The sequence below is a fragment of the Salvelinus alpinus genome, chromosome 32 (assembly GCF_045679555.1).
Source record: "Salvelinus alpinus chromosome 32, SLU_Salpinus.1, whole genome shotgun sequence".
In the NCBI taxonomy this organism is placed as follows: domain Eukaryota; kingdom Metazoa; phylum Chordata; class Actinopteri; order Salmoniformes; family Salmonidae; genus Salvelinus; species Salvelinus alpinus.
The window spans coordinates 15,442,686-15,469,061 of NC_092117.1; the positions used below are offsets into that span (position 1 = coordinate 15,442,686).

At 42.7% G+C, this 26,376-nt stretch overlaps 1 protein-coding gene across 2 annotated transcripts in view; it reads left to right on the plus strand.

Annotated features, from left to right (window-relative positions):
• LOC139562682 (potassium voltage-gated channel subfamily KQT member 5-like) overlaps positions 1-19,963 on the plus strand; it is a 116,030-nt gene extending 96,067 nt beyond the window's left edge. For both annotated transcript variants that reach the window (XM_071380582.1, XM_071380583.1), the window contains 4 exons: positions 754-862; positions 3,997-4,128; positions 10,101-10,227; positions 14,165-19,963. In XM_071380582.1, coding sequence (XP_071236683.1) covers positions 754-862; positions 3,997-4,128; positions 10,101-10,227; positions 14,165-15,277 — 1,481 coding nt within the window. In that variant the 3' untranslated portion in view covers positions 15,278-19,963. The remainder of the gene's footprint in view (positions 1-753; positions 863-3,996; positions 4,129-10,100; positions 10,228-14,164) is intronic.
• The last annotated feature ends 6,413 nt before the right edge of the window (positions 19,964-26,376 follow it).

Consider the following 26,376-nt stretch of genomic DNA (forward strand, 5'->3'; position numbering starts at 1 on the left):
GAAATTATCATGTTTTAGTCAAACATATCTGTTTGGCCTTCTTGAGGTCAATTTGCAGTCTACAAATTATTTTTAATTATGTTCCAGCCCCCTGACTATTTAAGTGGATTTAACAAATGACATCAAAAAGGGATCGTCGCTTTCACCTGGATCCACTTGGTCAGTCTATGTCATGGAAAGAGCAGGTGTTCTTAATGTTTTGTATAATCAGTGTATTAACCTCTACTGTAACAGAGAATTCAAGCTGTATGTAACCTTCTAATAGAGGGGGGAAGTGCTTGGCTGAGCAGTTCCCTGTTTCTGTCACCCCGCCTCTCCCCTGTATATCTATGCTCTTTATCTGTGCTCTTCAGGACACGTATCCTATTAAAAATGAATATGACCTGAGAAACTCTGAGTACTCTCATATTGTTGGCTAGATGATGTATGCATCCTCCGCCCATCACGCATACAAGCTGAGTGGACAATTATTGACCATTCCTAGAGATCCAATTTTCATTTGAGGAGAAAATGGAAAGCTACAAACTTATTTTGAAATATTATATTGTGGAGTTTCAGCTTGGAGCTGAAGTCTGTAAGGAAGGAAGAATTATTTGGACACCTTTAATTTAGAATGCGTTCTCTTTTGTAATTATGACCGGGGGAAGAGATGCGACGGTGAGGGGTTTAAAGAGCCAATTGGAAGCTGACTAGTGGGCTATGGCAGTATAAGAGACAAGTACATTTGACACCACCCCTCTTTCTGTATCTCAGTGGACACAGGAATGGGGAATGATGACACGTTCGACGACAGGGGATGCCACTGTGATGTCACCATGGAGGACATATCAGCTCCACTGAAGGCTGTCATCAGAGCCGTCAGGTGAGTGCTGTTCTCTCTGCTACCACGGCAAGCAATACCGATGCACCAAGTCTGCAAACAACAGAACGCTGAACAGCTTCTTCCCCCAAGCCATAACACTGCTAAATAGTTAATTAAACAGTTCATCAAATAGCTACCCGGACTATCTGCATTGACCCTTGTTGCACTAACTTCTTTGACTCATCACATATGCTGCTGCTACTGTTTACTATCTGTCACTTTATTCCTAATTATATGTACATATCTACCTCAATTACCTCGTACCCCTGCCCATTGACTCTGTACTGGTACTCCTTGTATATAGCAGTGGAGGCTGATAAGTGGAGGAAGGCTCATAATAATGGGTGGAACAGCATTTTACTTTTCTATTACTTCTCTATTTTCTTTCTCTCTGCATTGTTGATAAGGGCCCGTAAGTAAGAATTTAATTGTTAGTCTACACCTGTTGTTTATGATTTATCTATATCTCTATACAAATCTCTATGTAGACTTGTGTTTTCTTACACAATCCTTTGTAAAAAATGTTCTTTCTATTTTGTTCAGGACATGGCTGTTGTAAACAGTGTACATAGCGAATGCATACACTACAACAATCGTAAACATAGACATATATTGTAAGAATATATATCTGAGCCTTCCAGGTTCTTAGATACAGATCCAGAGCATGGACCTCCTCTATGTTGTTCTAGCCCGATCGTTCACATACTCTCACAGGGAAAGACCTGTGGATACTACAGTACTGTGGTTGTCTGCCTGACCAGGGAGGTGTTTTCGCTGTCAGTCCACAGCCTACTGCTGTGAGGCTCTGTGGTGCTTCAGGGGATTCTGTTTACCCAGTGAGAGGTCAGGGAGTACAGTTTTGGGGGCTGTGTTTTTTGTTACAGCTGTCCAGTTACTCACTCTCGCACCAGCAACGTGTCTCTGTTTACTAATGTGGCCACCCTAATGGTACTGTCTCTCCCTCTCCTCCCCCATCTCCCTCACTCACCACCTCTCACTCTCTTTTTTACTACCTCATCTCTCTCTTTCTCTCTCCCTAACTCCCTCCCACTCTCCATTTTCCTTTACCTCCCCCTCTCCCTCACCTCTCTCTGACGGTGTCAGAAGATGTCCTATTTTGATTGGCTGCCAACACCCCAATTCCCAACACCAGGTTGTTGCTCCAGAGGACCCCCTCTCCCCTGGCCCAGCCTGCCCTCTCAGCAGGCCCCCTCAATGGGCAACGGGAGTGGAGACATGCCCCTGGCTTTCCCAGGGTGTCAGGTTGACACCCTCTCAGTCAGAACTATTATTGCAGCAGCTCATCTGTCATGATGGTTTCCATTTATACAGTGAGGATAATGAGCAACTGGAGCAATTCTGAAGCCATCAGGGGGTCAGAATGAATCAACTGTAGATCCACTTACCTGAATCAATATTATTTACCCAGCAGTAGTTGTACTTGTACAGTACATTAAGGTTGAGGGATAATACAATTCTAGCGTGGATTGGTTTCAAAATAGCTCTGTCAGGTTTTGTTGACATGAGCTAAGGTTTCATAATGTTCTTGTGAAAATATCAGAGTAATATTTTTTTAACTGATGCTCCGAAAATAAAAGGTAAAGGCCAGGGGTTGGAACCAAAATTATTTTCCAGTCGTTTAGTTCTGAACAGAACCATCCATTCCACTGTTCTGACCAGCCAAATAATGTTCTGAACCGGTTCAAACCCCCCAAAATACCTGTTTATATCATTCCTTTCTGTTCCTTTTTAAACCTCTGAAATCATCGTTTTTTTTAACATTTAGCTCAACATTAAATTACTTCATGAATTATGCAGTGCAGATAGGGCAGCTTGCTATGGAGCAGGCAAGCTGTAGCTCAGTGAGTTGTTTGTATTCGTGATGGAAAGACAAGTGTAGAGCACGAGATGCATCTAACCTTTTGCAGGTTGGGAGAGAGTGAAAGAGGAGGCTTGGCTTGAAGAGCTGGGCATTTTGTGATGACATGCATTATCTGAATTAGGCCCACAGAATTATACCTACGCAGGAGCAGCTTCTATGGAATAACTTTGAATGTCTTTGAATTTCAGAGTTGGATTAACGTTGGACCAGAGAAGCTAGCTAGCTAACAAGCTTGTGTGTGCAGAGTGGCACACAAATTAAAAACACATCTTACCTTTATGTAGTTAATAATCCAATGTGAAATGTGATAACTATAGTATCCCTAACTAAATGTAATTATTTTCCGGGTTTTCGGTTTTGTTCACCGAACCAGTTCCAACACCTGGTGAATAAGTTTTTAAACAAATTAGAATGGAAATGAAAAGGAGAAGAACCATCGAAACGAAAGGAGGAGGGGGTGAACAATGGGAGTTCTTGACTTAATTTTTTTTTTTTTTATAATAATAATAATTATATATATATATATATATATATATAATGTAAATGTGATGGAACTTACAATGTATGATATTAATCAATTTTTAAAATAATAAAGATAGCCTAATTTTTTTTTTAAAGCAACAACAGTTGTCTCTACCTTCTTGCCCTTTGTGCTGTTGTCTGTGCCCAATAATGTTTGTACCATGTTTTGTGTTGCTACCATGTTGTTGTCATGTTGTGTTGCTACCATGCTGTGTTGACATGTGTTGCTGACATGCTGTTGTTGTCTTAGGTCTCTCTTTATGTAGTGTTGTGTTGTCTCTCTTTTCTTGATGTGTGTTTTGTCCTATATTTATATTTCATTTTTAATCCCACCCCCTGGTCCCGCAGGAGGCCTTTTGCCTTTTGGTAGGCCATCATTGTAAATAAGAATTTGTTCTTAACTGACTTAACTTAGTTAAACTGTTCTTAACTTAGTTAAATAAAGGTTAAATAAAATAAAATAAAAAGTTACAAAAACAAGAAGTGATGAAAATAACTGATTGTATCTCAAGATTGATAAAATAAACTGATAAATATGTTTTTTAAAGCTGATCTTGTTTAAAAACAAATTTAAATACAAAAATAAAGGCTACAATAACAACTGTCAGCTTCTTGCCAACATACAGGGTTATGCATAGTTAAGCTCTTGTTACCCTCTAGTGGCTGACTAAGAGATGACAAGTAGAACATTGACGGATCTCTGTGTGATCCCCCCTACTTTTCCACTCAGGATCATGAAGTTTCATGTAGCAAAGAAGAAGTTTAAGGAGACTCTGCGTCCATACGATGTGAAGGATGTGATAGAGCAGTACTCTGCAGGACACCTGGATATGCTCTGCAGAATCAAGAGTCTACAGACTAGGTGAGATGCACAGACATACACTCTTAGAAAAAAAGGAGCTATCCAGAACCTAAAAGGGTTCTTCAGCTGTGCCCATAGGAGAACCCTTTTGGTTCCAGGTAGAACACTTTTGGGTTTCATTTAAAACCCTTTCCACAGATGGTTCTACATGGAACCCAAAAGGGTTCTACGTGGAACCAAAAAGTGTTCTCCCGGGAACCAAAAATGGATCTCCTATGGGGACAGCCGAGGAACCCTTTTGGAACCCTTTTTTTCAAAGAGTGCACACAATACACACACACGCAGACACACAGACACTGAAACACACACACTCACACACCTTTCTATATACGTATGTTCACCTTCTCCACTTCATTAACGTGTGTGTTTGCGTGTGTGTATATATCTGACCCTCCTATGTACCTCTCCCTCCCAGGCTGACCCCCCCCCCCTCCCGGGGAGGGAGTGGGCCACACCCTGAGCAGCAAACCCAGGAACATGTCCTCCCCCTCCCTGCACTTATATTACAGCCAGGCTAGGAGGAAGTCCGCCCCAGGGATGAAGTCCCCAGGGTTAGACAACCCCCCTCCCACACCAACCCCTAATAACATAAACCCCCAAGCCACTACCCCCAACTCCACCCTGTCCCCAATCCCTCACACAGAAGACAGAGTTTGAAAGGAGATGGTGCTATGTCAATGTGTCCATCAGGGAGCACAAAGCCTGTGTTTCTAGATCCACAGAGACCGGATAGGTTTAAAGGTGAAATGGTGATGGCTCAACCTGCAGGCTTCCAATGGGACTAGAAGAGTTTCTACCATATTGCTTACACTATCCAGTTACTTTTAGATCTTTTGATTTCGTTCACCATAGTTCTGTATATTGACTAGAAAGGAGACACTGAAGCAACCCAGTTGTAGGAGCTTTGGACTCCCTGATGACATATGCTTTCTAACCAATGGACGCATTCAACTAGTAGATGTTACATGTGTAACATCTCACCAAGCGTGTGGTAGAAGAAAAGCTGTTATGAATGTGTGGTCTGTTTCAAATCTTTTGCATGTTGCTGTGCTTCGGGGACATAGATTGACAGCTGCTGCTGTATCTTTACTAACAGAATTTTCCTCCTTCAAAGGATTGGCTAATGACTAAGGATTTTGTCAACCAGAGTAGGCTGGTTGGATGAGCTATAGGAGGGCGGGCTCATTGTAATAGCTGGAATGGAATAGTATCAAACACATCAAACATATGGAAACTACATGTTCGACTCTGTTCCATGAATTCCATTCCAGCCATTACAATGAGCCTATCCTCCTATAGCTCCTCCCACCAGTCTCCTCTGCTCTCTACGTGGATATTTTGTGAACACAGAGAATGGCTGTAGTTACTAGTTGGTGCAGATTGTTGTTTTTTATCATGCACTTGTTAAAGGAATTAGATTCCTATGTGTTCGTTAACCAATTCAATTATAACAAAGCAAACACACTGTCCGTTTCTAAGAATTTGTAAGATTCTTATTTGCATAAAATAGACAAAGACCAGTGTCCAAATGAATCAATAACTTTATTCTCGAGAGAGCTCTACTCAAAATACCATGTACATTAGTTTATATATCACACATAGCGTCATAGCGTCCTAAATGTCCCTCCTTCTCTCCGACAAGAACAAAGCTGATTTAAAAGTCCATTCCAACACACTAACGCACATACACTATATCTGGATTATCTCCTGAAGTCTCACCACAGTTTATTACCACTTAGCTGACAGTTCCAGTCCCCCCCAGATACGGAAAACCTGGAGGAGCTTTCGCTGTCTTGTCTTATCTCCACAGAGTCATAGCTGGGTCAGTTCAAACATAGGTTAATGATCCACTTAGTTTTCTTTAGGCACACTGTAGATTGCATTGTAGTTGATTTAAACTGTAGTTTAGAAACAATGTATGATTGTGTTTTAACTATAGCCTGCCCTCACGAAAACACACATGTCAAATTTGCAGTTTTTACATGTGAATGTGTGTTTAATTTCACATGTGAAACTGCAGATTAGATTTTTACATGTGATTGTTTTTGCACATTTTAACTTGAAATTCCACATGTGAGAGTGAAAATCAAATTTTCAGTTTCACACATGTAAGAAAACTCCACATGTGAAAATCTCACTTTCACATGTGAAATAATGTTATTCTCCTGATTTGAAAAATGTTTGTTAACATGTTGCAGTAGCAATGTTTCCACCGGTGTAATTAGGGTGACCACATTTAAAAAGCCCAAATGTGGGACAAGGGCATGGTTATGCGGGACATTTGCGGAACAGTGGACAGAATAATTTTTTGCTAATGGTTAATGGATCACTTTCAAATGCTACATTCATTTTTGGATATATAAATTAATTAAATGTACCCATTGATTTTTGTTTTATATAACTTGTAAATAAATGTCTCATGTTGTAGCCCACCAGAACCCAAAATATAAGCTTGTTTCACTCCAATGTTTGTAAACAAAGTACATTTTTTAATTAATACTTTTAAAAAAACACCATATAGCCTAAAAACATGGTTAAAACTATAATTTTGATATCATGGATGGTCAATATCAAGCAAAACTACAGAAGTAGAAGAGACAATTATAAGTATTGCAAACAGAAATAATGATATCGAAAGAAAAACATAAACCCTAAAGTATTGATAGCAAAACAAAATATTGCATGGAAACCACTTCTTGCAGTTTTCCATATCTTTGGTGATGTAACCCTGGCCTTTGCTTTCGCTGCCTTGTTTACAGTTGCAAGTTTTGGCACATTCATTCCAGCAACATAGCACCCTGCATCCCCCTGTTGGTTTGCCTTGGAAGCTAAGCAGGGTCGGCCCTGACCGGTCCCCGGATGGGAGCAGGGCCAGCGCCAAAAGGAATCAGTTGGAGGGACCTTTGATTTCCTTAGGCGGTCATGTTTTTCCAGGGACCTCCTATGTGTGCACACGCTTGCACGTTCATAATTGTTTTAATGAGTGTTAAAGTAAAGACCATAGGCAGCTCGTGAGGTTCAAGTTTGAGGAAGCTTACAATTTCTTCTACCATTTCTACCGATCTGCGTGCCAGTTATGATTATATTTATGTGTGCATTTTCGTGGAACAGTTTCATTTAAATAATAACGTTTTCGTTTCTCAAAATCATTGTCACCTGGTTAATCATAAAAAGTTAAACGATAAAAATCTAAAAGTTAAAGAAGCTGTCACTAGCGAACTAGCAATATTATATCTATCAACTAGCCTATTCCGGGCCCTCTGAGTTTTCCGCACCAGTGAGCTCCTGACAGACCGCTGTATTTCAATGAAGTTTCCACTAGATATATGGAATCATCAGATCATGACATTTTGCTCTTTCTCGAAAATAAAGGAGCCGCACACTCTAGGAGCTCAGATGCAAAAATGTAATGTCCAACGTTTCGACAGCCAAGCTGTCTTCATCAGGGTATGATCAAACACTGCCGTATGACTCGTTTATATAGTGTCAAAAGACACAGGTGTCTGTAATCATGACCAAGTGTGGCCTAATATCATTGATTAATTATCAAATATTAAAATAGCATACAAAGAACAGCATACAAAAAACAAATGGATAGCATACGATCATAGATTCATTTTAGACTACACAAATGGACAAAACACAAATGGAAAAGTCACAATAATCACAAGAATGGCTTCAGATCAAAGTCTACGTTGAGACCGAAGGGAGCAAGGGTCTTTAAATTAAAGATCCAGGCAGCCTCTCGTTTTAACAATAAATTATCAAGGTCACCCCCTCTCCTAGGGAGGGTGACATGTTCGATGCCAATATAACGCAGAGAAGAAATCGAGTGGTTTGCTTCTAAAAAGTGGGCCGCAACTGGGTAAGTCAAGTTTTTGCATCTAATGGTGCTACGATGCTCTGAGATACGCACTTTTAATTCGAGCTTTGTTTTACCCACATCATTTTTACCACAAGGACAAGTTATAAGATAAATAACTGCCTTAGTGGAGCACGTGATAACACCTTTGATTGGGATCTGTTTCCCTGTTTGTGGGTGTTTGAAGGATCTACATTTACAAGTGCCATTGCATTGAGCACAGCCATTACACTTGTAGTTTCCATCCAGTAGGGGTGCAAATAGAGGTTGTTCAGGAATATCTTGGGGTGGTAAATCAGAGTGTACCAATTGGTCTCTGAGATTTCTGCCCCGCGAGAATACGACCAAGGGAAGGTCAGAAAACCACCTCCTCCTTTATTTTCAAGTTTTCCACTCCGCTAGCCAGCACCTCGCCTAATAGGTGTGCGTTTCTTTTTCTTCTAGATTTTGCTCTTTCTCACCTAGGCTTGGTGATCATCCAGGCCGGGAGTTTTGGAAATATTTTTCATATACTGAGGAACTATCATTAGCAATGGATGTTAAAAAAACATACTTCTCTGTGAGGTGAAGAAAAAATGACTAAGCTCCGCTTATTAGGGGTGGACGTGATGAGTTATGACAATCAGAAATGCAGCAGGCCAAGGAGGCCTACTTCTTTGTGCTCAGGTGCACGTGCTCACTCAACATTATCAGGAAAGAGAAAACCAGACAGGTGCTCATTGCTCACATGGAGCACTCCAAACAAAATACAAAATATATATATATATTTTTTTACAAAACTAGTAATGGTTATGAAATAAAACAAAATGTGTTTCTCACAAATGGAGCAGGTTGTGAACTCCGAGAATGACTGTAGCATAAGTAAAACATGCATTAGCAGAAATTCATGTAACCAAATGATGGGGGATTAACTGTACATTTTCACGACCTACTGGTGACACAAGTTATTGGGAATTGATCAAACAAATAAACAATCAAAGGAAAAACAATTCACACAATAAAACAACGAATGTGCCAGAATTGGCGGGAGACAGCTGAGTGCATTCTGGATAGAGATGCGCCATATCTTTGCCACACACCACTCCACTTCTTCATGCAACATTTTCAATTATACTCAAGACACATTATCTTCACATATATTTTAGATGTGTATCACTGACAGCCACAACTCAATCAGCTAGACCTATTGCCACGTGCGTTAACCAAATTGTGGGCTTCCCAGATAGGCATAGGCCTAAACGATTGTGATTTGAAACAATACAGAGCTATTTATAAAATAAAATAAGCTAATGATCCTCTGTGGCTAAGTCATGCTCCCTGGTGAATCATGTTTTATAATTGTATTTAGACAGGAGTAATTATAGCCTATTATGGTGAAATATCCATTTATTTTAGGGGACTCCAGCATCCTAAAAACTTTCCTTTCCAATTCGCAAGAGGCTGAACCCAGAGATCCGTATATAATGACGAGATGCACATGTCTCCACCCTAACAATGGAAGTTTTTGTTCCAAAGGCGGAAGGCAGGCGAAAACCTTAGGTCTGCATATTATGCCCATAGAAACACATTGGGCTTATTCTGGACAAATTTTGGCGAGTGAGCCCTCTCGCTTCGCCTCTTCCTCTCTGCTAAATCTATGTCACTGGAGAAAGCATGCGAGCTAGTGAAACAGTGCCCCTCTATATGTAGCCCATGTACAATATTTGATTCTGTCTGGCCAGAAATAGTATGACATGCCTTATTCATTTGGTCCAGACAGCATCAGATACTTGGTCTAGAAATACTGAGACAGAGGGGCGCTGTTTCGCTGGCTCTCATGCTTTAAATTAGATTGTCTTTCTGTCGCGGTGCGTCTCGGTCAAATAACATTTGATTTGGATGTGCTAGGAGGTGCAGACCTGAATGGGCGACCAGATGTAGCTGAAAGTGGGAAGATTTACGAGTGAAAGAAATGCCACATGTGGGGAATTATTTTTGTCAAGAAAGGAAAAAGTACATGTGAAACTTCACACGTAAAACCACCTGTCTGACCCATGTGAAAATATAATGTATTTTCTGGCTATCAAAGTCCACTATTTGTGTTTAATTCAATGAAATGTGTGTATCGTAGGGTGGATCAGATACTGGGTAAGGGCCAGATCTCCATGGACAAAAGGATCAGGGACAAGCTTCACCCTGATGGGGACACACTGGAGGACATGAGTATGCTGGGACGTGTGTGTAAAGTGCAGAGACAGGTGAGCGTTTGAGCCAATTATACTGAACAAAAATATAAACGCAACATGTAAAGTGTTGGTCCTATGTTTCATGAGCTGAAATAAAATAACCCAGAAATTAGTGAGCATTTCTCTTTTGCAAAGATAATCCATGAACCTGACAGGTGTGGCATATCAAGAAGCTGATAAAACAGCACGATCATAACACAGGTGCACCATGTGCTTGGGACAATAATAGGCCACTCTAAAATGTGCAGTTTTGTCACACAGCACAATGCCACAGATGTCAAGTTTTGAGGGAGAGTGCAATTGGCATGCTGACTGCAGGAATGTCCAAAAGAGCTGTTTCCAGAGAATTTAATGTTCATTTCACTACCATAAGCCGTCTCCAACGTTGTGTTTGAGAATTTGTCAGTATGTCCAACTGACATCACAACCGCAGACCACATGTAACCACCCCAGCTCAGGGCCTCCACATCCAGCTTCTTCACCTGTGGGATCATCTGAGACCAGCCACCCAGACAGCTGATGAAACTGTGGGTTTACACAACGGAAGAATTTCTGCACAAACTGTCAGAAATCGTCTCAGGGAAGCTCATCTGCATGATCGTGGTCCTCACCAGGGTCTTGACCTGACTGCAGTTCGGCATCGTAACTGACTTCAGTGGACAAATGCTCACTTTCGATGGCCAGTCAAAAGTTTGGACACACCTACTCATTCAAGGGTTTTTCTTATTTTTTACTATTTTCTACATTGTAGAATAATAGTGAAGACATCAGAACTATGAAATAGCACACATGGAATCATGTAGTAGCCAAAAAAGTGTTAAACAAATCAAAATATATTTTAGATTTTAGATTCTTCAAAGTAGCCACCCTTTGCCTTGATGACAGCTTTGCACACTCTTGGCATTCTCTCAACCAGCTTCACCTGGAATGCTTTTCCATCAGTATTGAAGGAGTTCCCACATATGCTGAGAACTTGTTGGCTGCTTTTCCTTCACTCTCATCCCAAACCATCTCAATTGGGTTTAGGTTGGGTGATTGTGGAGGCCAGATCATCTGATACAGCACTCCATCACTCTCCTTCTTGGTCAAATAGCCTGGAGGTGTGTTGGGTCATTGTCCTGTTGAAAAACAAATGATAGTCCCACTATGAGCAAACCAGATGGGATTGCTACAGAATCAAATCAAATCAAAGTTTATTTGTCACGTGCGCCGAATACAACAGGTGTAGTAGACCTTACAGTGAAATGCTTACTTACAGGCTCTAACCAATAGTGCGAATAAAAGGTGTGTGTGTGTGTGTGTGTGTGGGGGGGTGGGGGGTTGGGTGTAAGTAAAGAAATAAAACAACAGTAAAAATACATTTGAAAATAAGAGTAGCAAGGCTATATACAGACACCGGTTAGTCAGGCTTATTGAGGTAGTTTGTACATGTAGGTATGGTTAAAGTGACTATGCATATATGATGAACAGAGAGTAGCAGTGGCGTAAAAGGAGGGGTTGGCGGGAGGTGGGACACAATGCAGATAGCCCAGTTAGCCAATGTGCGGGAGCACTAGTTGGTCAGGCCAATTGAGGTAGTATGTACATGGATGTATGGTTAAAGTGACTATGCATATAAGATAAACAGAGAGTAGCAGCAGCGTAAAAGAGGGGTTGGGGGGGGGGAACACAATGTAAATAGTCCGGGTAACCATTGGTTACCTGTTCAGAACTCTTATGGTTTGGGGGTAAAAACTGTTGAGAAGCCTTTTTGTCCTAGACTTGGCACTCCGGTACCGCTTGCCATGTGGTAGTAGAGAGAACAGTCTATGACTGGGGTGGCTGGGGTCTTTGACAATTTTTAGGGCCTTCCTCTGACACCGCCTGGTGTAGAGGTCCTGGATGGCAGGCAGCTTTGCCCCAGTAATGTATTGGGCCGTACGCACTACCCTCTGAATTGCCTTGCGGTCAGAGGCCGAGCAATTGCCGTACCAGTCAATGATGCAACCGGTCAGGATGCTCTCGATGTTGCAGCTGTAGAACCTTTTGAGGATCTCAGGACCCATGCCAAATCTTTTTAGTTTCCTGAGGGGGAATAGGCTTTGTCGTGCTGTGGTAGTCATGCTGGTTAAGTGTGCCTTGAATTCTAAATAAATCACAGACAGTGTAACCAGCAAAGCAACCCCACACCATCACACCACCTCCATGCTTCATCCATTCACCTACTCTGCATCTCACAAAGACATGGTTGCTCGTGTTTCTTGGCCCAAGCAAGTCTCTTCTTCTTATTGGTGTCCTTTAGCAGTTGTTTCTTTGCAGAAATTCGACCATGAAGACCTGATTCACGCAGTCTCCTCTGATAATGTTGATGTTGAGAGGTGTCTGTTACTTGAACTCTGTGAAACATTTATTTGGGCTTCAATTTCTGAGGCTCGTAACTCTAATGAACTTATCCTCTGCGGCAGTGGTAACTCTGGTTCTTCCTTTCCTGAGTCGGTCCTCATGAGAGCCAGTTTCATGATAGCGCTTGATGGTTCTTGCGATTGCACTTGGAGAAACTTTCAAAGTTATTGAAATGTTCCGGACTGACTGACCTTCAAAGTAAAGTAATGATGGACTGTCGTTTCTCTTTGCTTATTTGAGCTGTACTTGTCATAATATGGACTTGGTATTTTACCAAATAGGGCTATATTCTCTATACCACCCCTACCTTGTCACAACACAACTGATTGGCTCAAACACATTATGAAGGAAAGAAATTCCACAAATTAACTTTTAACACTTCTTAAAGTGTTTGCAAAGTGCCAAGTGTTTGCAAAGCTGTCATCAAGGCGAAGGGTGGCTACTTTGAAGAATCTCAAATATAAAGTATATTTTGATTTGTTTTTTGGTTAGTACATGAATCCATATGTGTTATTTCATAGTTTGGATGTCTTCACTATTATTCTACAATGTAGAAAATAGTAAAGATAAAGAAAAAACCTGGAATGAGTAGGTGTGTCAACTTTTGACTGGTACTGTATGTATATGTGATGGGATGTATAGACATTATGGACAGTATGTGGATAGAATATGTAGTATATCTGTAGAATATGTATATAGAATAGTATACATACAGCAATAGTTGAATAGAATGGCCTTGACTAGACTACAGTATATACTGTACATATGGCAGACAGCATGTATGGCTTCGTGTGGGCAAGCGGTTTGCTGATGTCAACATCGTGAACAGAGTTCCCCATGATGGCGGTGGGGTTATGGTATGGGCAAGCATAAGCTACGGACAACAAACACAATTGCATTTTATCGATGGCAATTTGAATGCACAGAGATACCGTGACGAAATCCTGAGGCGCATTGTCGTGCCAATCATCCGCCGCCATCACCTAATTTTTCTGCATGACAATGCACTGCCCCATGTTGCAAGGGTCTGTACATAATTCCTGGAAGTTGAAAATGTCCCAGTTCCTCCATGGCCTGCATACTCACCAGACAAGTCTCCCATTGAGCATGTTTGGGATGCTCTGGATTGACGTGTACGACTGCTTGTTCCAGTTCCCGCCAATATCAAGCAATTTCGCACAGCCATTGAAGAGTGGGACAACATTCCACAGGCCACAATCAACAGCCTGATCAACTCTATTCGAAGTAGATGTGTAGCGCTGCATGAGGCAAATGGTGGTCACACCAGATGCTGACTGGATTTCTGATCCACGCCCCTACCTTTTTTTAAGGTATCTGTGACCAACAGATGCATATCTGTATTCCAAGTCATGTGAAATCCTTAGATTAGGACCTAATTCATTTATTTCAATTGATTAATTTCCTTATATGAACTGTAACTCAGTCAAATCTTTGAAATTGTTGCTTGTTGCGTTTATATTTTTGTTCAGTGTCTATAGTGTGTGTTTGTCACTTGCACAGTGAACCCTTGTTGCTTTTAACTGTCACCCCCCCCCCCCCCCCCCAGGTGACGTCCATAGAGTCAAAGCTGGACTCTCTGCTAGATGTGTACAGGCAGGGCTCGTCTGCCCTCACCCTCTCCTCCCTGCCCCTTTTCGAGTTGGAGCACCAGACATCCGACTACCAGAGCTCCATCCTCAGCAAGGACCTGTCCTCTGGCTCCCCCCTGGGAGGGGAGTGTGTAAGAGGGCATCCAGGTGATGGGGGTGGGGGTATGTCCCGGTCAACAACAGGTGACCATCTCTCCAGGGGCCTCCAGCTCATACTGGCCCCCAGCGAGCTCACCCTCAACACCTGCCCCCCCTCCTACCCTGCCTCCACCGCATCCCTCACACCCTTGCCCTTCCTGCCCCCTGATAGCACCTACCCGCTCCTCGCCACCCCCAGTAGTTTCCCCAGGCGAGCTCATTTCCCTAACCTCCTGCCCCCTCCACCATCCGCTGGTGCCGCCACCCTCCAGCTGCCCACCACTGGCCCCCAGCACAGGCGACCCCTCTGCCCCACCCCGGATGCTCCTCGAAGGGGTAGGCTGGAGGAGAGCTCAGGCCCCTCTGTGATGGTGGGCTCCAGGGTGGACGATGGAGAGGAGGACAGAGAGAGGGAACATGCCCAGAGCAGGGTGCAGCTGAGGGGGAAGCCCCACTTGAGGGAAGAGGGCCCCTGGAGGAGGCACTTGAGCCTGGAGGTGGACCCCTTGCTGCTGTTCTCCTCTGGATGTGAGGGGGTACCCTCTGAGCGGGGACAGGGACAGGGGCTGGGGAAGTCCTGGTCAGCACACAACCTTACCCAGCCATCTGCAGACAACCCCCCCAACCTGTCCTCCCCCCTCGGCAACCGTAGCAGTTCCAGTGATGGCTCCCATGGCAACCCCGACGTTAGCAACTGGCGTGAGAAAGACCTTTTCATCACTGTCTGTGACCTGGAGCCGCAGATGGACCAGTTTGATTTCCTGTCCCAGGAGAGTGGCTTCCTGTCCCATCCCACAGCAGACGGTACTGGCTGCTTGGACCTCTTGCTGACTGAAGATGGGGGGTCCTCAAGCCGTTTGATCAGACCCCACATCCCCACAATGGACAGTGCAGAGTCCCTCAACCAGCCTCCCCATGTACGACTAAAATAACTGTTCCATAGGAGTGAATAAAATAACCCCTTCCCCCCAACACACACATTACTAATACGACCATCCAGCATAGAGGATTCACTGGACAAAAAAAAAAAAGATTTGAAACTGTTGATTATAACTCTGTTTTTAAGATGTTTGAGATGTCAACAAAAGATGTCCTCTCGTGCATATCATTGCATGGACTATTTCCTAAAACAGCAACAAGCTGAGAAACTAACAGGGGAAGGGGAGATCGAACAAAAGAGAGGTTGGTCAGATAGTGATACTGTTTGATCTCTCGACTATGCATGACCACCGCATGTCTAAACCGCACTTTAGGGTCGAGAGCATTCAAGCCCCCGAGCCTCTTCGATAGCCTTGGAACCACAGATATGATGGCTGAGTCCAACCTCATAAGCCCACATCTCACCTGTTTACCTGCATGTTCCATTCATGTATCTTCCAAACCCTTGAGAGGCAATTTGGAGCAGTCAGCTATTATTACCCAAGTATACCTAACACGCTCACCATTTAGTAATAGATAATACAATAATTAATTTGATATTAACATAAGAAGATAACCCTAATGAAGTATATTTGTCAATTATTTTCCTAATAAATTGTACAATCTTGTGAGGCCATTTGATTTTCAACAAATCCAATTTGCTGATTGCGTGCTCCAGTAGGATTCATTGTTTTTGACTTTTAAAGGCATTTAGTGAAAGACAAACAGCAGCCAAATAAGATCAGTTATGACTGTGATACAGTAGATAGTGAAACAAGGCTGTGGTACACTGCAGTTGTAGGTCACAATAAACACTACAGAATGCAGGGTTTCTTGTCTTACAGCTCATGTGTACCACTGCCTTGTGGTACACAGGCAGCAGCACTGTTTGACTGCCACTCAGCCTGAACACAGATGCCTGCTCTTGAATGAGAATATGCACAAAATTGTGTCAGCCATTTTGATTTCCTCTATTTTGCACCTTTTTGTTCTTGAAGAAGAGACAGACACAACAGTCTTAAATGTCTTCTGTGGAGTTAACGATGACAGCTTCCATTCAACACATTTGTTTTTATGGTGCATAAGTGCACTTGGCTTAGCTGATTAACAATTACACTGTAGAATGCAATATGTACAGATAACTGCCAAAATAAAGAAAACACTTGAGTAAATTAGGGATTCAACGTATATTGAAAGCAGGCACTTTCACACAGGTGTGGTTCCTGAGTTAATTAACATCCCATCATGCTTAGGGTCATGTATAAAAATGTCCAGTTGCCCATTATTTTGGCTACCATGGCTAGAAGATCTCAGTGACTTTGAAAGAGGGGTCTCAAAGTAGCAGAAGGGGTTTATTAAAGGGTCTGTGTGTTTGTGCGCACATGAAAAAATACTATAGTATACTCTGGTATAAATACTATAGTATTCACTGTAGTGTTTTTGCAGACTTCACTGTAGTATTTACTGTTAACTATAGTGTAAATACTGTAGTAAAAGGAAAACTGTAGTATATACTATAGTAATTAATGTAGTGTTTTTGCGGATTGTAATATACTGTAGTATTTACTGTAGTGTTTTTGCTGACATTACTGTAGTATTTACTATAGTGTTATTGTATTATAATCTTTGACATAGAAGTGAAGGCTTCATCCTTCAAGAAACCTTCTGGAGAACTAATAAAAGAGCACATTTTGCATAACCTGTAGGTAGATAGGACTGGGGTCTGAACGGATAGTTCAGAGCTTCTGCTCTTTTCCATAGCCTGTAAGGAACACAATATATGGTCTATACTTGGCATGTAGGTTTCTCACTTATGGGTGGCACAAATTGCGATATCGAGTAGGGAAATGGTCAGGGTATATACAAATGAAATACTGTAGTATTTACTATAGTTTTTTAAAAATTGTGTTTTTGCAGACATTACTGTAGTATTTACTGCTGTTTTTTTGTCGGGATAATACTGTAGTATTTACTATAGTATTCTACAGTATACTACAACATTCTATAGTAAGTGCTACACATGATCGAGGGATACTACATTGTGTAGTATAATATTCTTTTAATATTCATTATTTTCTATAGTAAGTACTGTAGTATTCTATAGTAAACTGTAGTATATTTTCGTGTGTGTGTGTCTCTCTCAATCAACAGATCTCAACCCAATTAACCCTTATGGGGGATTCTGAAACGCGAGGCCTGAGACAGCGTTTTCCACCACCATCAACAAAACACCAAATTATAGTGTTCCAGACATTAGAATCTATTCCAAGGTACATTGAAGCTGTTCTGGCAGCTCATGGTGGCCCAATGCCCTATTAAGACACTTTATGTTGGTGTTTCCTTTATTTTGGCAGTTACCTGTATATCATTTATGTTAATACAGTATGTGACCTGCAAAATCTACATAGCTGTGTGTTAAAATGGGATATTATATGACTATGGCCGCAGTGTTTGAGCGGAGTTGGTACGATAAATGCGCAACTGAAAGCACAATCGTTTGGAGGCTTTGGAACCTGCATATGTAACTGGTGGTTTTATGCTCTGTAATGAAATGTTTTTCAGATACATAATCAAAACAATGTGACAGACAGGAGGTGCTTGTAGAGTTCAGCTCCATTGGAAGAAAGCTGAGTATCGAATCCACTTAGTTAACTATAGAGTATGGAGTCTTCCTTTGAAGAAATGTCATGCTTGGTCTGCAGACTGAAGTTATATAAAATTGACTGGTTAATTAATGGTTAATTTCCCTTAGTTTATTCTGTAAATGCTTAACAGTGCCTTTCTTGCATTTTAATATGATTATATCTATTTTTTCTCCACTGGGCTGCATGTGTAGCTCAGTGCCTAGCTACGTAGAATAACTCATACAGGTGTAAGCTCAGTTTCTGAAACTTGGATAACACACTTTTAATGGCTGCAAATCTAGTACAGTACATGGTCTATATCACTTGTACTGTCATTTATTATCCAAAACAAGCCTAAAAGTGCAATTCCACCACTTTTCAACCTTATATTCATTATCTCCAGCACAATTACAGTGTCTTCATATGTGAAAACGGCGCATTTGTAGAAAAAATATATAAAGTAAAAAAGTTCTACGTGAACATCAAAAAATAAACATTTATTTAACAGTGATTCCCTAACACTATGAGACTTGTGGGGATGTGGGGAGCAAGAAAATACCCTCCCTCTGGCTAGAAACTCATTGCAGGTTTTGAAAATCACAGTTTTCTTTACTTTTAATACTTTGGAGGATATATTGGCATTTACAACACCAGTGCCAATATATCCTCCAAACACCGGGCATTATTACTTAAACAGAGTACGCATTCAAGAAGTGCTCTCAGTCCTCCGTTTCACATACTTTGATTTTGGCTCATACTCTGACCCTCCCATGCTCCAATTTGCGTGCTCGGAGCACAGTTGTATGCATTTTGAGAAACACCCTGAGTGTACAAAACATTAGGAACACCTGTTCTTTCCATGACATAGACTGACCAGGTGGATCCAGGTGAAAGCTATGATCCCTTATTGATGTCACCTCTTAAATATATTTAAATCAGTGTAAATGAAGGGGAGAAGACAGGATAATTGTAAAGAGTGATTTTTAAGCCTTCAGTCAATTGAGACATGGATTGTGTATGTGTCACGTTCCTGACCTGTTTTCTGTTGTTTTTGTATGTGTGTGATGGTCAGGGCGTGAGTTTTGGGTGGGCAGTCTATGTTTGCTGTTTCTATGTTGGTTTTGGGTTGCCTGGTATGGCTCTTAATTAGAGGCAGGTGTTTTGCGTTTTCCTCTAATTGAGAGTCATATTAAGGTAGGTTGTTCTCACTGTTTGTTTGTGGGTGATTGTCTCCTGTGTCTTTCGTGTCTGTGTATGTGCACCACACGGGACTGTCTTGGCTGTTCGTTCGTTTGATGTAGTCTGTTCCTGTTCGTGAGTTCTGCGTGTAGTTATGTAAGTTCCATGTTCAGGTCTGTCTACGTCGTGTTTGTTATTTTGTAATTTCCAAGTGTTTTCGTATTTCGTCTTCGTGTTTCAATAAATATCATTTATGTCTAATTACCTCGCTGCGTATTGGTCCACCGATCCTTCTCTCCTCTCCTCGTCCGAGGAGGAGGAGGAAGACGACAGCCGTAACAGTATGTGTACCATTCAGAGGGTGAATCGGCAAGACAAAAGATTTAAGTGCCTTTGAACGGGGTATGGTAGTAGGTGGCAGGCGCACCGGTTTGAGTGTGCCAAGAACTGCAATGCTGCAGGGTTTTTCACGCTCAACAGTTTCCCATGTGTATCAAGAATGGTCCACCACCCAATAGACATCCAGTCAACTTGACACAACTGTGGGAAGCATTGGAGTCAACACGGGCCAGCATCATGTGGGACGATTTCGACACCGTGTAGAGTCCATGCCCCTACCAATTGAGGCTGTTCTGAAGGCAAAGGGGGGTGGAACTCAATATTAGGAAGGTGTTTCTAATGTTTTGTACACTCCGTGTATGTAGATACTGTTTTGGTGCTGGAGATAATGAATACGGCAGAATTGCCCTTGAAAATACATGGTTGATAATGTTAACATTCCTAATTATTTCAAATTAATGTATTAAAGTGCACATAACAGAGGTTACAATATCTCTGGAGGAGAAATACAAAATGAATTGTAATATTATACATCAATAAACTACAAACATGAAAGTATTTTTTGGTCTGGATGTCTTGAATGAAATACTGTATAACCACACCAAGTTGCACTATAAAAAGAGGCTTAGGGCTAGGATTGCAAAACTTTACAAAAGTTATTTCCGGTAATGTTAGTAATTAACAGGTAATCTATGGCAATCTATGGTAATTCTGGTAATTTACACTTGATTAACTTAAAAAAAAAAATGTAGCCTCTTCTGTAGCCTGTCAACTATGTGTCTGTCTATCCCTCTTCTCTCCTCTCTGCACAGACCATACAAACGCTTCACACCGCGTGGCCGCCGCTACTCTAACCTGGTGGTCCCAGCGCGCACGACCCACGTGGAGTTCCAGGTCTCCGGCAGCCTCTGGAACTGCCGATCTGCGGCCAACAAGGCAGAGTTCATCTCAGCCTATGCTTCCCTCCAGTCCCTCGACTTCTTGGCACTGACGGAAACATGGATTACCACTGATAACACTGCTACTCCTACTGCTCTCTCCTCGTCTGCCCACGTGTTCTCGCACACCCCGAGAGCTTCTGGTCAGCGGGGTGGTGGCACTGGGATCCTCATCTCTCCCAAGTGGACATTCTCTCTTTCTCCCCTGACCCATCTGTCTATCGCCTCCTTTGAATTCCATGCTGTCACAGTTACCAGCCCTTTCAAGCTTAACATCCTTATAATTTATCGCCCTCCAGGTTCCCTTGGAGAGTTCATCAATGAGCTTGACGCCCTGATAAGTTCCTTTCCTGAGGATGGCTCACCTCTCACAGTTCTGGGTGACTTTAACCTCCCCACGTCTACCTTTGACTCATTCCTCTCTGCCTCCTTCTTTCCACTCCTCTCCTCTTTTGACCTCACCCTCTCACCTTCCCCCCCTACTCACAAGGCAGGCAATACGCTTGACCTCATCTTTACTAGATGCTGTTCTTCCACTAATCTCATTGCAACTCCCCTCCAAGTCTCCGACCACTACCTTGTATCCTTTTCCCTCTCGCTCTCATCCAACACTTCCCACACTGCCCCTACTCGGATGGTATCGCGCCGTCCCAACCTTCGCTCTCTCTCCCCCGCTACTCTCTCCTCTTCCATCCTATCATCTCTTCCCTCTGCTCAAACCTTCTCCAACCTATCTCCTGCCTCCTCAACCCTCCTCTCCTCCCTTTCTGCATCCTTTGACTCTCTATGTCCCCTATCCTCCAGGCCGGCTCGGTCCTCCCCTCCTGCTCCGTGGCTCGACGTCTCATTGCGAGCTCACAGAACAGGGCTCCGGGCAGCCGAGCGGAAATGGAGGAAAACTCGCCTCACTGCGGACCTGGCATCCTTTCACTCCCTCCTCTCTACATTCTCCTCTTCTGTCTCTGCTGCTAAAGCCACTTTCTACCACTCTAAATTCCAAGCATCTGCCTCTAACCCTAGGAAGCTCTTTGCCACCTTCTCCTCCCTCCTGAATCCTCCTCCCCCTCCTCCCCCCTCCTCCCTCTCTGCGGATGACTTCGTCAACCATTTTGAAAAGAAGGTCGACGACATCCGATCCTCGTTTGCTAAGTCAAACGACACCGCTGGTTCTGCTCACACTGCCCTACCCTGTGCTTTGACCTCTTTCTCCCCTCTCTCTCCAGATGAAATCTCGCGTCTTGTGACGGCCGGCCGCCCAACAACCTGCCCGCTTGACCCTATCCCCTCCTCTCTTCTCCAGATCATTTCCGGAGACCTTCTCCCTTACCTCACCTCGCTCATCAACTCATCCTTGACCGCTGGCTACGTCCCTTCCGTCTTCAAGAGAGCGAGAGTTGCACCCCTTCTGAAAACTCGATCCCTCCGATGTCAACAACTACAGACCAGTATCCCTTCTTTCTTTTCTCTCCAAAACTCTTGAACGTGCCGTCCTTGGCCAGCTCTCCTGCTATCTCTCTCAGAATGACCTTCTTGATCCAAATCAGTCAGGTTTCAAGACTGGTCATTCAACTGAGACTGCTCTTCTCTGTGTCACGGAGGCGCTCCGCACTGCTAAAGCTAACTCTCTCTCCTCTGCTCTCATCCTTCTAGACCTATCGGCTGCCTTTGATACTGTGAACCATCAGATCCTCCTCTCCACCCTCTCCGAGCTGGGCATCTCCGGCGCGGCCCACGCTTGGATTGCGTCCTACCTGACAGGTCGCTCCTACCAGGTGGCGTGGCGAGAATCTGTCTCCGCACCACGTGCTCTCACCACTGGTGTCCCCCAGGGCTCTGTTCTAGGCCCTCTCCTATTCTCGCTATACACCAAGTCACTTGGCTCTGTCATATCCTCACATGGTCTCTCCTATCATTGCTATGCAGACGACACACAATTAATCTTCTCCTTTCCCCCCTCTGATAACCAGGTGGCGAATCGCATCTCTGCATGTCTGGCAGACATATCAGTGTGGATGACGGATCACCACCTCAAGCTGAACCTCGGCAAGACGGAGCTGCTCTTCCTCCCGGGGAAGGACTGCCCGTTCCATGATCTCGCCATCACGGTTGACAACTCCATTGTGTCCTCCTCCCAGAGTGCTAAGAACCTTGGCGTGATCCTGGACAACACCCTGTTGTTCTCAACTCACATCAAGGCGGTGACCCGTTCCTGTAGGTTCATGCTCTACAACATTCGCAGAGTATGACCCTGCCTCACACAGGAAGCGGCGCAGGTCCTAATCCAGGCACTTGTCATCTCCCGTCTGGATTACTGCAACTCGCTGTTGGCTGGGCTCCCTGCCTGTGCTATTAAACCCCTACAACTCATCCAGAACGCCGCAGCCCGTCTGGTGTTCAACCTTCCCAAGTTCTCTCACGTCACCCCGCTCCTCCGCTCTCTCCACTGGCTTCCAGTTGAAGCTCGCATCCGCTACAAGACCATGGTGCTTGCCTACGGAGCTGTGAGGGGAACGGCACCTCCGTACCTTCAGGCTCTGATCAGGCCCTACACCCAAACAAGGGCACTGCGTTCATCCACCTCTGGCCTGCTCGCCTCCCTACCTCTGAGGAAGTACAGTTCCCGCTCAGCCCAGTCAAAACTGTTCGCTGCTCTGGCACCCCAATGGTGGAACAAACTCCCTCACGACGCCAGGTCAGCGGAGTCAATCACCACCTTCCGGAGACACCTGAAACCCCACCTCTTTAAGGAATACCTAGGATAGGATAAAGTAATCCTTCTAACCCCCCCCCTCCCCCTTAAAAGAGTTAGATGCACTATTGTAAAGTGGTTGTTCCACTGGATATCATAAGGTGAATGCACCAATTTGTAAGTCGCTCTGGATAAGAGCGTCTGCTAAATGACTTAAATGTAAATGTAAAGTATTAATTTGTTATATCTCTGTCCATATTGTCCATGGGTTTCTAGATGATAGACCATAAGGTTAATGAGGAATCAAATCAAATACATTTTTATTTGTCACATGCGCCAAATACAGCAAGTGTAGACTTTACCGTGAAATGCTCGTTTACCATCCCCTTCCCAACAATGCAGATAAAAAGTAAGACAATTAACAAATAGATAACTCTGCATCTCTTCCAACTATTTACTTTTTCACAACTGCCACCAGTTTGGCGTGACATTGACATTGACATAGTTAAATAAATAAAAGTGTGAACAAAATAAAAAGGATATTTCATGTTGAAACTCTCATATTTAACACCAATGGTATTCACTAAGTTGATGAGTTGTATTTAGGATAATGTTTACAGTTTTGTCATTCTATTTTTGATTTTAAAATAATCTTATTTTATTATTTTGTAAGGGTCCAGAGATAATTAATGACACCTGTGATAATCTGAATTACTCAAAAAGCCACTAGATGTCATGTGATTAAAATTCCATAAGATCCTTTAAAGTTACACACATTCTGGTAGTTTACTGGTAAACTTAGAAAGTTACCAGTAATATAACCTCCCTTTCCAACCCTACATAGGGCACTCAACTCACATAGGCCAGATCTTTCTGCAGCCTACAGAAAGCTGTGCAGCCAAGTACGGGCTGTCTGATAAGTACTTTGGACAGAGCTGTCACTTTAACTACACTGAACAAAAATAGAAACGCAACATGTAAAGTGTTGGTCCCATTTCTCATGAGCTGAAATAAAACAGGTGTACCTTGTGCCGAGGACAATAAATGGCAACTCTAAAATATGCAGTTTTGTCACACAGCACAATGCCAAAGATGTCAAGTTTTGAGGGAGCGTGCAATTAGCATGTTGACTGCAAGAATGTCCAACAGAGCTGTTGCCAGAGAAATTTCTCTACCATAAGCCATTGTTTTTGAGAATTTGTCAGTACATCCAAACGGCCTCACAACCACAGACAGCTTGTAACCACGCCTGTCCAGGACCTCCACATCCATTTTTTTCACCTGCGGGATCGTCTGAGGAGGGGGAGGAAGGGTGCTGAGGAGTATTTCTGTCTGTAATAAAGCTCTTTTGTGGGGAAAAACTAATTCTGATTGGCTGGGCTGGCTCCCCAGTGGGTGGCCTATGCCCTCCCAGGCCATTAAGACCTAATTCATTTATTTCAATTGACTGATTTCCTTCTATGAAGTGTAACTCAGTACAATCTTTGAAATTGTAACATGTCACATTTATTTATTTGTTCAATATAGATAATAGCCTACAAGAGAGGAGAGGCAGAGCCATAGGAAGAATCTCAATTGCATTTCTTTGATTCCTTGCTTCCTCTCTCCTCGCTTCCTTCTCAAAACCCATTGGATTAGAAGGTCAAAGGTGGGTAATGGAGGGTGATTCTCCTATATACACCAGTCAATATACACCACCATCTTTGATACTACAGCCTATGCCCTACTATGCTAAGATGTCTGTGTAAGAGGAAGCTCTAAGTCTGGTTCATGTTGCTTTCATAACCAAGTGTAAAGGTGGTAATTACCAGTTGTGAAGTCGTAAATACCAGTTGGATGCATTCATGAGCTATGAACTTGTTGAGAAACACTGACTGGCTAAAAAACAAGCTGTGTCATCCATGAACTAAAAGTACAGCTATCATGCTTGTAAACGAACTAGGTAGGTGACGTCAAAGATCAGCATGTGGGAGAAGTCGGAGCTCAGGGATGATAAATAAGTTTTCCACTAGTAATTACGAGTTTGAGGGGGGTTCAAGTAAATTTTTCCCAATCATATGTGGTAAATAACACCTTCCCACTTTGTTATAAATGCAGCACTACGCCTAACTTGAAGTCCTCAAAGGGCTGCGTTCAGCACGAAAAAAAACTAGTGGAATGTTCAATTAAACGGAAACAGAATTGTACTGAACGACCAGTTGAAAAACAGGGAGGGGTTGGTTTGTGGGTTCAAAATACACTGCTGCCCTTTAAATACGTCACTCATTGCTTCAAGCCACACCCACCTGCCGATTTTTTTATTGAACCTTTCTTTAACACCTGCCGAACATGCTATTATTGAGGTAATTTCCTTAGTAGGTGACGTCAGAGGTCAGTATGTGGGAGAAGTTGGAGCTCAGGGATGATAGAAGAGTTTCCCCACTAGTAATTACGAGTTGGAGGGGTGTTCAGTGGATTAGTGATGGGCATTCAGGCTCTTTTCACTGACCCGGTTCGTTCGGTTCAGCTCACCAAAAGGAGCCGGGTCTTTTGGCTCCCAAACGGCTCTATTTTTTCAAGTCAAACAGTTTGTGATAGTTTGACTATGATTGGTGTTAAAACAGTTCTAATTAAATTATTAAATGAAATCATACTCTACCTTTACCACAATGTATTTAAAAATGCATTGGTTTGTTATGAAAAATAATGCTATTAAACATTTGCATTTAAAGTGTAACTTTTTAATGTATATAAACAAAGTGCATATAAATCTAACCATTCAAAACGAATAGAGTCTGAACAGCATAATAGAATATTGCACCATATCAAAGAAAAATAAATAACAATTTGCAAAACTGCAAAATCCCACAAATTGAAATAAATGTAAAAAATGAAGGATGCTATTACACATGTGCATTTGAAGTATCACTTTTTTAACGAATATAAACAAAGTGCATATAAATGTAACAATTCAAAACGAATACAATCTGAACAACATAATAATATAATTTTGCACCATATCAAAGAAAAATAAATAACAATGTGCAAAACTGCAGCATTCCACTTAAAACATTAAACTGGTCCCTCTTTTCTCTCTCTTCTTTATTGCCATGTTATAACCAGCAGCACACAGCAATGCTGACCATATTTTGCTTTTATGAGAGATTTGCATTCAGAAATGCAAGCTGCCTCACTTTTGAGGGGCTAATGCGGTTTCTTCTCTCAGTAATTATTTGTTCCGTTTTCGAGAAGACCCTCTCAGACAGAACGGATGTGGCCACTATGCAGTCTCCCTGTCATGACTTCAGTAAACCGTGGGTAGACAGAGGCCTTGTTCTTCCACCGGCTCAGAAGATATTTCAGAA